Source organism: Ips typographus, linkage group LG1, assembly GCF_016097725.1.
Source record: "Ips typographus isolate SLU linkage group LG1, UJ_Ityp_2.0, whole genome shotgun sequence".
Lineage (NCBI taxonomy): Eukaryota > Metazoa > Arthropoda > Insecta > Coleoptera > Curculionidae > Ips > Ips typographus.
In genome coordinates, this window is record NC_138422.1 from 28,030,317 (window position 1) to 28,042,419 (window position 12,103).

The 12,103-nt window shown below is 34.8% G+C and overlaps 3 protein-coding genes across 7 annotated transcripts in view; 1 reads left to right on the forward strand and 2 right to left on the reverse strand.

Annotated features, from left to right (window-relative positions):
* Positions 1–1,955, reverse strand: part of LOC145740251 (sphingomyelin phosphodiesterase 1-like) — a 27,129-nt gene extending 25,174 nt beyond the window's left edge. The window contains exon 1 of the mRNA XM_081995681.1: positions 1,831–1,955. The gene's annotated coding sequence lies outside the window, so the exon portion shown is untranslated. The remainder of the gene's footprint in view (positions 1–1,830) is intronic.
* Positions 1–12,103, reverse strand: part of mus301 (mutagen-sensitive 301) — a 178,741-nt gene that overhangs the window by 95,108 nt on the left and 71,530 nt on the right. The gene's annotated exons all lie outside the window — the stretch shown is intronic.
* Positions 1–12,103, forward strand: part of mam (neurogenic protein mastermind) — a 37,034-nt gene that overhangs the window by 12,832 nt on the left and 12,099 nt on the right. For 2 of the 5 annotated variants that reach the window (XM_081995664.1, XM_081995661.1), the window contains 5 exons: positions 6,082–6,219; positions 6,767–6,979; positions 10,731–11,201; positions 11,283–11,459; positions 11,514–11,801. In XM_081995664.1, the coding sequence (XP_081851790.1) occupies positions 6,082–6,219; positions 6,767–6,979; positions 10,731–11,201; positions 11,283–11,459; positions 11,514–11,801 (1,287 nt within the window). Of the gene's footprint in view, positions 1–262; positions 615–6,081; positions 6,220–6,766; positions 6,980–10,730; positions 11,202–11,282; positions 11,460–11,513; positions 11,802–12,103 lie in introns of those variants that run through there. The other 3 variants (XM_081995666.1, XM_081995665.1, XM_081995663.1) reach the window with 3 other exon arrangements.

A 12,103-nucleotide genomic window follows, 5' to 3' on the forward strand; every position in this document is an offset into this window, starting at 1 on the left:
CGCTTCTTGGAAGCCGTTTTAGTGAAAAACCGATCGATTTGAATGTGACATTAGCTAATTCCGTTGCAATTGTTTTTACCACCACCTAAAGGTGTTATACAATTCGTCAAAAATTGCGACAAAACCGATCGTAAACTTTCATTGGACGCCTACTCCAGTTATCACCGAACCGTCCTATAAAAAACCAATTTTACTATGTAAATGACGTAATTAACGTAAACAGTACTGCACAGCGGTAAAACAACACGGTCGATTTGTGGCAGAGATCGCGATTCGCGTAGCGGTGCAGGTGGTACCACCTCGTATATACCGGCGACGTTGCCACGTTCGCCGGCTTAATTTAAACCGTCTATTTCCGCACGCTTTATCAGCTGGTAAGGCTCGAATTTAAGTCGCGTTCGCGGACGATTATTATTTTTTGAGGAATAGTCGATGTTTTCGTAAAGTGGTGATAATATTAGGTGGTCCGCGGTAGTGACAGGGTCGTAATTGCGGCGATCGGTGCCCGTTTAAAATGTGACAACGTCGAGGTGATACTATTGCCAGAAACTGGATTTGGTGACGTCTGGGCTATGACGTCTGAAGATGGCAACGAGACAACTGATTTGTCGCAGGTACTGCAACTAGGTTTACACCCTGAACAATTTTGACGCCGCACCACCCAAAGTCCACTAATGCTATTTTTATAGTGATTTTCTTTGGAAATAGTGTAAACGCAGTTAATTATAGAACACAAGCCGCATTTTTTTTTACTGAAGGTAGTTAGGAAATTGCGAACATAAGCACGTCAGTTGCCATTGAATATGTGTGTCACTAGGCGACGGTTCAGTTTGAAACAATATATAAATTATTCGCTTGGTAGGCAACAAAAAAATCACTTGCATCAATCTGAAAAAAAAATATTCAAAATGTTTTCTTTCCACACTCGTATGTTGCAGTTTAGTTGAGATCATTTTCTCTAGTTGCTGGACAAAAATGTTGTTTACGGACGCCAACATCCAAAGTTCTCGAGCCGTTTAATGGCGCTTGTTATTATTTGAAAATCGGCGTTTGTTATGTAAATGTGTAATCTACTTAAAGCGACACATTCAGCGATTGTTTACGGGGCTTTCTAATCTGAAACGTGGTGCAACCGAAAGAGAGTTTCGTGCTTGCGGTTTTCCGTGTATGACCGAAAAAAAAGGGGAAAGCCAACTTGACGAGTTGGTGAACCCTTACATAGTCTATTACCAAAATGTGTTGTTGGCCATTTACTTGTTTTTGGAAATTTGTTCCCTTTTCTAACATTTGGCTGAAATCTAAGGGGGTTATTTCATTTTCAATTTGGAACAATTTTATCAATGTTTCTTGAAATTATGCTAGTGCCAGCAACATTATTATGTTAATATATTCATATTAGTGTACATTATGATTTTTAAAGGATCCTTTACAATGCTAATAAGTCAACGAAACTTGCCTAACGATAGCGCGAGGTTTTGGAGACTTTTTTGACTCATTTCCTGATTTGTCGTTTAAATTTTGAAATGGGTGGGGCTGAGACACCTTGTATATGTACTGAAGTTTTTTCGAAAATTTAAATTATAAAGGTCACAACCAGTCTAGTTTTTTTTGTCGTACGTTTTTTAAACCGGAATGTAGGAACATTTTGTATACAGTAAAAAAATAACTGGAATATATCCATAATAGAGATGGAAAGGTGCAAATATTTGGGTATGTTCGCCAAAAGTGTTTGCCAAAATTATTATGTGCAATTAGTTAAGGGCCCTAGTTATGAACAAAATTGTCGGAGATCTACCTAAAAGAGCAGGATACAAAATGGAGAACACTTACTTCAATATCTGCTTCGCAGATGATGCGGTGCTCATTGCGGATTCTGAAGACGACCTTCATAGATTACTTCACTCCTTTAATCAATCAGCATGGTCATTAACACAGACAAAACCAAATGTCACGTATCATCAAAAGAGCCAACTGGAGATTGACCAGGAAATTGTAGAACAAGTAAATCAGTTCAAATACTTCAAAGTTGAGATAACAAGTTATGAAAATCTACGTCAGAGAAGGAACTATGAAGGCGTCTCGAATATCAAGATGACTAAGAGAGATTGTGTGGAAAAACAAATACCTCAACATAAACAGTAAAATAAGAGTATATCAATCAGACTTGTCATAACGTATGCAGCCGAAACAAGACTAGATATATCGAAGACATTACAAATGATGCTAATGGTTGAAATGAAAATAATAAGAAGTATACACGGAAAAACACTACACGACAGAATCAGAAGCGAAGACCTTAGATAACAGAGCGAGATACATAGGAAGGTGGGTAAGACAGAGAAGAAAATACTGGAATACCCACGTAAACAGAATGGAAGAAACAGACTTGGAAAAATCGCAAAAACAAACAATCCTGTCGGAAAATGAACCTAAGGCAGATCTCTCAAACCCTGGAAAGAGTGCTGGACATGAGGCATAATAGGACAACAGCCATATTAGAAAGAAAGAAAAAAAAGAAGAACTGTTTGCCTGACTAATATCATTTCAAGCATTTATATTGAATGGTAGAATCTAACAATAGGTTTGTCAAAGAAAAATCTGATCATTCCACTGACTTCATGTAAATGTGACAATACTGGACGAAAAATATTTTATGACTGAAGGAAATTTTTGTTTTACACCTGTACCATTTTTAGTTTATTAACTAAATTGCTCACCTTATACAATTATACTCATCATCAAAACTTCTAAATTTTGTTTCTAAACAGTTTGTCGCTTCTGAGTTACAGGGTGTCAAAATTCAGAAACCAAAAACGTCATTCTCTTCTTTTGTCTGCATAATGTTCCTAGATAATTGTAAAAATAACAACTTTCTCATAACAGTTCAAAAAAAGTAAAAAGTGTATTATTACCATCCTTGAAAGCAGTTTTGGTAAATACACTCAGTTCTGAAGATGGCCAATAGTGGGCGAAACGTTAACTTTTGTACATAATGTATGCAATTTAAGGGGTTTTCAGTAATAAAATTCAGTATTCCGACCTCAAAAGTCAGTCGAAATAATGAAATCATTTATTACTGGTGGGTTACAATAAGTATTATTAGGATTGTAGATTTCAGATTGTAATTTAAAATATGCAATATGATAAAAAAATTTGTTGTATAGCTGTGAGGAACAATAAACAAAAATACGATGACGTAACAATAATTTGAAATACCTACTGTAAATGTTTTAAATTGTTTATTTTTTTTATTGAAAACACCTGGAATTCTTCTTCGTACCTGAAATATGCAAACATCTTTTGTCTTACAGTTCTACAAAGGTGATTTCCTGGACATTCACCATTTCTTTATGCTGCATATTATCATGACTAAAAACAATAATAACATTACTTTCCAATTAATGTTATTTAAAGCTTCTAGAGAAAAACAAAAAGCTGACAGCGATTCCTAGTACTAATAATGTGACTAGTGTGATAACTTGATTGGCACGTGCTAGACGATAACATCTACAATTGTATCACATTCACATAGAAACTATTTTGAAAAGTGAAATTACGTAAGTTGTTCCTCTACGTATTAGCTTTGTTTACATTACTCGACTAATCCTACCAATATTTTTGTATCAACCACGAAATTACAAAGTAACACAAATTAGTTCAAGGTGATTTTTTGTCTAATTGATTTGAAGTGTGCCCACGATTGTGCGTCAGCATGAATATTTAGTTATTTTTATTTCAAAAAAAAAAGGAATGTAATAGTCTGTTTTCTTTTGTGTTCTTGACATTAATTTTGGATCATTCCTAGGGTTTTTCAATACAGGTTCAGATAAACGTTGATGAGTAGATTTTAAAACGTTATGGTTAACTTTAGTCTTTAGGAGGGATAAACATTATTTTAAGTTTCTAACTATAATTTTAAGTGAAAAGTAGTGTTGAGGTACCTTATTTAAAAGGTGGCCAGTCTATTTATTGCCATATTCCCAGTATTTTGGTCAATCCTTTTGAGATGAAGCTACCTGCTGAAAGTTCAACTTTTTCTCTGGAGTTAGACAGTTGATTTTACCGTAATATTGGTTCTCTTTAAGGTTGCCAGCAAGGTCATAAAGTTGGAGGTCAATTCTAACACAAACTGTATTTTTCAGATAATTGACAGAGTTTAAGAAAAAACTTAGAGGTTGGCTTATAGAGTACAAGTAGCAGTATAGTATTGTTGCGATACAAATGTATCCAGAGAAGTCGTACCTTTAGTCACAAAAAAAACACTATCAATAACAGGGCTTTATTGCAGTTTGTGACCAAACTAATATAAAAAGTATCAAAGTAGATCACTCTAATAACACTTTTCGTTAAAATGGTTTTCACAAACCTTCTTAAAAAAAAAAAACTGAAAATATTATCTTATTAAGTCATTTGTATGAGGTTGAGAAATTGCATTTCACAACCTCTCGTAACCAGCACGATAATGGTCTGCATTAACCTGGAGTAGTTACGAAGAGTTTCGTATGAACTAGGTGTGTTTCTCTTGCAAAATGTTGAGATAAAGTGACACTTTACTTAACGGCACTTTATACTGATTTATTTTTTTTATCTTAGTGACTCCAGATACGAATTTTGGTACCGCTAAAACTGTAATAATTGTTATCTTTTTGAAAAAGTTGGACTTAAATTATTTGCATCTTTTATCTGCACATCTGAGCATTATGTGATAGGATACGACATCACCTAGAATCAACTGCAACAGTACAAGGTTTGTAATTAACACTAATCGGAGTGTTTTTAATTTATTTTTATTCCGCTAGTGATAAAACCTTCAAGGGCGGTTAACCAAGAAATTTTAATTATTTATACCACTATGGTAGTGTGGGCAAAGTCAAACAAGCAAACGAACATATTTTATAAATAGATACAAGCAAAACTTAAAAGTCACGATCCTTATTTGACAATGGGAACCTTCCCGTACTTATCGCGTTGTTTCCGTTGGTCAATACCGGCTGGAATTTGAATTGCGTAACAACAACGGGATTGTGTGTCCCAGTTAAATGTGCTTTTCGAAATAATACTATCTTTAGCTAGCTGGGGCTTTGTATATGCATTTTTTAGAGGATTTCTGGAAATATTGGATAAGGCCAAACGTTTTAAATTAGCCTCATATTGTCTTGTGTTTAATTAACAACAAGACAGAAATGCATGGAAGAGGCTTATGTCCTGCAGTGGGCAATAAATAGCTGAAGAAGAAGAAGAAGAATTTATGATACTTATTTCTTTAAAAACAGCAATTTTTTAAATAATAACAATTTTTGTGCAGGCTAAAAGTTGTTTCAGTATTATTTTTGCACCAAGCAATTTTAGACATTTTAGGTCTTTTGGGTTTGGAAATCTAAACTCATGTTCAATGTTAAACCAAATTTCTGACTTGTTTTTTCTTTCAGGACAGATGAAATTAAAATAATACTTATTACTGATTTTTCTATTATTCTCTTTGATTGGTCATTAGCACTAGTCACAAAATCCTTTTTTTGTCAAAAGAGTCATTGAAAAATCATTTGCACATATACATTTTTAGTTAGTGAAGCAGAAGACGTACGATCCTATATCATCAGTCATTCGATAAAGTCATATTTTTGAAATTGCTGTATAGTTTGTATGAAATGTTACGACCATCAGGATGGTATTCGGCCTATCAATGTTTACTTTTAACCGAACCGAATTATACCCGGAAAGAGGGTAAACAGGTACTTTAAACCTTCTCAGTTGCATTTATTTTCAGTTTAACAGAGAATACCCACATTTGCAAGAATTACTTAAATGGCACATCCACCTACATTTTATCGAAAATTTAATAAATTAACATATTTTCTGCCCAGTATGTTTAGAATGGTGAGTTTTGCGAGCCACGTTTTGAATTTATCTACTATAAGCTGGTCAAGTTATGGCACTGCAAACAGAAAGTGTATTTTTCATTTCATGACATAAAACGACATACAAGAAACGTCTTTTTGAAAACAAAAAATACTTGGACAATTTTAAATCATGCTAAAAATGCACTTTGATTTACACATTAAAACAAATTTTCTTTTACAGCAGCAGAGGTTACTCAAAAGGTCCGGAGACGACTTGGACTCTGGAAATCCCATCGACAATTTCGAGCCCCCGGTTAAACTGCAGTGTACCACACAGCAGCATGGGTCCAACCAAAACGAAGGCTTAACCAAATTTTCCGTAAGTCTGGTCTAATTTTCCGTTTGTTACTTTGATTTATTTAAAATGGATTGTAATATGTGTAGGAATTAATCAGGTGCCAAATTTGTCGAGCTTGAACGTACAATTGATCATTGTTCAAATATCGGTTCGGAACCTATCGCGCCTTGTTCCAAAAAATATTTTGCGACTCAACTACGGAAATATTGATTTTCTATTATCCGACAATGGGTGGGAGATTTTCGGGGAAAACTAGTAATAGCAGTCGTTTTTCACTCTGCGGAATTTACACCTACGCAATAGGAATGCGGCCGTACTCTATTTGCTTTTACATGTTCAGTTATTCGCAACTACTCATTGATACGTTTTATATCATAATATAATAATAGCACGGCTTTTGCAAGATCGCTATTGCAACTCTTTTCACTTTTATAGGTAATTAATTTTTTTCTTTAACCAAATCGCACTCGTAAATCTGATTTTCTCCGTTTTTTAAGTATTTAATTTAAAAAGGGGAAACCAATTTCTGGTGTTACATAAGTTAACCGGTAATTCAACTTGCTATTAGGTGGAGATTGTGCAGCAATTAGAGTTCACCACTTCTGCCGCTAACTCTCAGCCGCAGCAGATTAGTACCAACGTCACCGTTAAGACTCACGCTAATGCAAGCGTTAAAAGTGACATTTCCTCCCCCAAAGCGCCTACCCCAGGCACCCCAGGCCACACCCAGAAGGCGAACATTGGCTTGGATGTTGGTACCCTGGTGGAATGCGTCAAGCAAGTAAGTTATCAAAATTCTTGGAGCTGACTAATATTAATATTGACCGGTTATTGTGTTTAATAATAATTGCTCTATTGAAATGCCTGTATCATTAAAGATAGTGCTGATACAAAACAAACAATGAAAAAATGTTGGGACCGTAAAAATCACATTAAAAATGTTCAGTTGAGTCTTGATTGCTGGTTCTAGGTGTTGCTGGGCAATATTGGTATTATGGTAAGAGATGTGCTAGAGCTTGCCAACAGGGAATTACTTTAAAACAGATAATTCTGAATTAACCGTATCGTTGGTGAAAGGGCTGTTTCAAATAAGTGTAGGAAGCGCCTACTAGGTAGTTAATAAAACCACTGCACTTGTTCAAATTATAGTGTTACTACTAATGGTCTTTTTGTGAATACCACTTGGAGCACAGTTTTCCATGAAACATTTCAAGAGAAAACGTCCAAAAACTCAAGAGTGTTATTCTCTCTGGCATGCTCTGAAATTAGCTCGTTAAAATCCACTTACTATAAATTAATTTAGAATTAAGAAAGTTTATGGATTGGTATGAAAATTACGGTTAACAGAACATTGATTTGCATTAACTAACTCAATTGTACAGGGTGCTGCATTTTCGATGGTTTTACGGGGTACAGAGAAAACGGTAATAGACAGAAAAAAAGTAGCATACGTGTTCTGATCTCTTTTTCTGAGCTGAGATGACTGACGAAGAGTGGGCTGCGCAAGCTTCTTTTGTTTCGAAGATACGGGGGGGTTTTTGAAAAATGGTCATTTTGGAACCTCGTCTGTATTTCATTTGCTATTAAAGTTATCAAAAAACGGTTTCCGGTAGATGTTTTGACGTAGAATCCAATGGCGTAGTCAGTTTTTTTTAATTACGTTTAGTTTCTGACATATGACAGTAAGTTATATTTTTTTAAATGGAACACTATATATTTTTAGTTCATTTAATTCTGTTGATTTTTACTTTTTCAACGGTGTATTAAAACATATAAGTTTGTAAACGTTAATCTTGGTAATTAGAAAAAAAGCGTTTCCTTAACAAAAAAGTGCTAAATAATATGTATAAAAATACCCACAGTCAAAACAACATTTTTGTATGTTTATATTAACATGTTACATGTCATTTATAAACAGTTTTTTCAACTTCTACTTTAAAAATAGTAGAAAATAGAAATGGCCACTTTTCTTATTAAAGTGACGGTAGAACTGTTTGTAACTTAGATTTTTAATAAGATTTATTAAAAATATTTAATTTTCTGATGTGTTAGTTTATATGATTTCCGATTTTGTTTGGTATTTTAGATATTGGCTTTTTTTTTAGCTTAGCAAGGGCCTTTTTTGAAAATAACAGGATTAACCTCTACAAACTTATATGTTGTAATACACCGTTGAAAAGGTAAAAATCAACGGAATTAAATGACGTAAAAATATATAGGATGTTCCATTTAAAAAAATGTAACTTACTGTCATATGTCAGAAAATAAACGGAATAGAAAAAAACTGACTACGCCATTGGATTCTACATGAAAACTTCTACCGGGAACCGTTCTTCCTTTTTTGATAACTTTAAGAAAAATTACCAATTTTCGAAAACCCCCCGTATATTTGAAACAAAAGAAGTTTGCTCCGCCCACTTTTCGTCAGTCATCTCAGCTCAGAAAAAGAGATCAGAACACGTATGCTACTTTTTTTCTATTTATTACCGTTTTCTCTGTACCCTGTAAAACCATCGAAAATGCAGCACCCTGTACAATGGGCCTATCCCACATATCATAAATTTTTGTTTTAAAGACTGGAATCGAAAGAATAGGATCAAAAAACTAATTTTTCATATTCTTGAAGAAAAAATTATGGTCGTAAATGTTCCTACATTAGTTTGAATTTGTCCATTAAATTTAAAAGATCTGTTTTGGCGCGCATGTGACGTACGTAATTCTGGGCGATTTTATTGGCTGTTGCACGCCAACTGTTTCACTTGTCGCTGATTGGTTGATAGTGTAGTACGTCACCGGCGGCGGGCGTTTAAAACATGAGATTAATGTAGTTTTTATCATCATTTTTTTTCTATTTAGACTTAATATTTTTGAAAACAAAAAAATACGGGTATAATATTTTCAATCCGTCTTTGTAGTTATGAAATAAAAAAAAATTGTGGGACAGGCCCATTACTAGCTTAATGGAAAATTAGCTTTTTGGACATGTTGACAAATTTTTTTAAAAATATATTTCAGGTATTTTGGAATCATTATATTTTGCTTGAATGGCAAAAGCTGAAATTAGTTCATTGTTATTGTAGATTTTTTGTAGCCAACAACTAAAATTTACACGTTTTACAAAGTTATCAGAACACTTATAATTTAGACTACAAAGTAACACTTTGGTGCTGATAAAACCACAATATCGCCAACGTATGTGTGTCGTCGCCTAGTAAAATAATTTTGAATACATTGGAAATTTGATCCTTTAGGGAGGGGCATTGGAGATTATCCCAGCATCTTTGTGGCTTGGATTAGTGATAAAATTTCATGCTACCTTTAAGTGTAAAGTAATAAAATTTTAAGTGAACTGTTTCTATTAACTTACTAGTTAAATATAATTTGCGCAATATTTGGCAGCGCCTTTATTTTGACAGAACCGACCCCAAAACTAGAGTTTTCAGTTAAACACAGTTATTTCGTTACATTTTGAAAGTTACATAGTTAAGGTAATTTTTTCAATTAATCTAAATCGATCGTTAACCCAAATTTCATATGCAACTTTGGCAGTTGTAGAATCAAGTCTGTTGGATTGTACTTAATTTACTAACTAATTGTGCCTCAGTCAAATTCGTGGTCAGATTCTTCAATAAATTTGTTCTTGTTTCCCAACAATACTTTTTTTAATAGAAAATTCTTTGTTGCTTACTCATAATGTATACTGGAAGCACTGGATTGTACATTATTACAATTTTTTGAAACAAAATAATCAAATGATGCGTTATTGTTAATGCAACCTTGAGTAAATTGTCCAATTTTTTCCTGATTTTGTTCTATTGTATCTAATGCAAAGTTATTGAATAATAGTGCTATTATATGCAAAAAAGTTTCATAACTTTACTATTCAGTTGTTGTGACTAATGTAATTTTAAAAAGCTTTAACTGGATCTAACTGGGTTTTTATTTACATTCTAGCAAAATTTGGATTGAGCCTTCAAAGTTTTGACTTTATTTACACACTGCTTCTATTAATAACTTGCAGCACGTGGTTGTAGTTTCGAAATATCAACTAAACGAGTGTAGTTCCCAAAAAAAGTTCATATTCTCGATTTAGCGTCCTTGCAGTTCAATAATATTGGTTAACGTTTACTATTAATAAATTCGCGAGGTCTAACGATTCTAATTTTAATAAAATTAATTGATTCCGCACTTACCTATAGCTTTACTGCGTCTTAAAGTGTACGTTTTGCAATTTGATGACAATTTTAAGTTATTTACCATCTTAACACCAACATACATAAATATTACAATGTGAGTACCAATTTCATACATAAGCCAATGTTGACATTGCAAGAAAATTTGAAAAAGTTCAGTTATGTACCGAAATGAAATTAAGAAAAAATATTTCAGAACAGCGTTTTAAAAGAAAAACGAAACTAAACGAAAAATGTCATTAGTTTTGACCTGGACTAATTTTCTATGAAAGCCTCCTACTGAAATCAAAAATAAATGTTAATTAATGTTTCCTTAACTATAAAAATACTTACTTTTAGGAGCCTGACAACGATTTTGCTGATTTGGACCAATGCGCCGAGGCATTGGAGAAAGATGCGGCTGCAAATGGTGGCGCGGGCTTCGGCGCCTCTTTCCCTGACTTGATGGGCGATGATACCAACGATGAAATCATGTCTTCGGCTGCATTCAAGGATCTCATCTCTGACATCAGTAATTACTCAGACTATCCGGACTTTGACTTCGAGGATAAACCATCAACTAATGCTCCTAAAACTGAGGACAAGAGTGAGAGCGTGCCGCAAGGACAACAGGCTAACTCAGAAGTCAATAAACCTACTCAGAGCCCTCATTTGGGCGGTCAGAGCAACTTTTCCCCACCGGTCTTTGACAAAAATCCCGCTTCTGCTGTTAACGCTCGTTTGCCCTATTCAAACATGGACTTTGCCAAAACGGAACTCAGTCCGGCTGCTCAGACGTTGAAACAAATGGCCGAACAGCATCAGCATAAGGTATGTTTACATAATTTTGTTAAGTCACATGTTTATGTTTTTAAGTAAATTGGTGAAACACTTTATATTGTCAATTTTCAGAATCAAATGGGTCTGAATTTCAACCCTGCAAATCGAGTACCAAACGCGCGTTCTCCGTACTCTGACTTCCAGTTCCAAGGTAGCGATTACGGTAGTCCCGGATCGAATCCAAACTTCCACAAAAACAGCCCCGGTTTCCCACAACCTGACATGATCAAACAAGAAATGATATACCAGGTGAGACTCGACCATATCGATCTTATTTATTTACTTAACTTGATGCGGTTTTAGGGGAACGAGTTTAACGACATGAAAAGGAAAAACAATCCGGCCGCCGGAGTTTACCAAAAACAGTCTCAGTATTCGCCCTACGGCAGTCCGGGACCGGGTGGCAGTCCCGGTTTCTTAAACTCGGGAAGGGGCGGCAGCTGTCCGCCGCCGAATTCCGCGTCTTTCGGAGGCGGCACTCCTCCCAGGCCACCTTCCGGTTCTGGCAATGGCGGTCAAGGAACTGGCACCACATCGGTACAGATTAACCAAGCGCAACAGTTGAACATCAATCAACATGGACCTATTCAGGTGAGTTTTTATTTTAAGGGGATCGGTAAAGACTTTACGTTTTTCGATCGCGATGCTTGGCCTACGTGCAGAAAAATATATAAAAAACACTGTTCGTTCTTTGTTTCTGTCGATAAAACTACGGCAGTGTTAACGCAGACATTACTGTTTAAGCGACGATACTCCTAGAGTGATATGGAACAAAGATGCAAGATTTCCGCTCCGAAATCCGAGCAACTTTTTAGTCCTATCTTTTAACCCAAATTACGACTTTAATTTTTAACTTATTTGCGTGATTTTTTTTTATTAAATAGCTAAAGGTT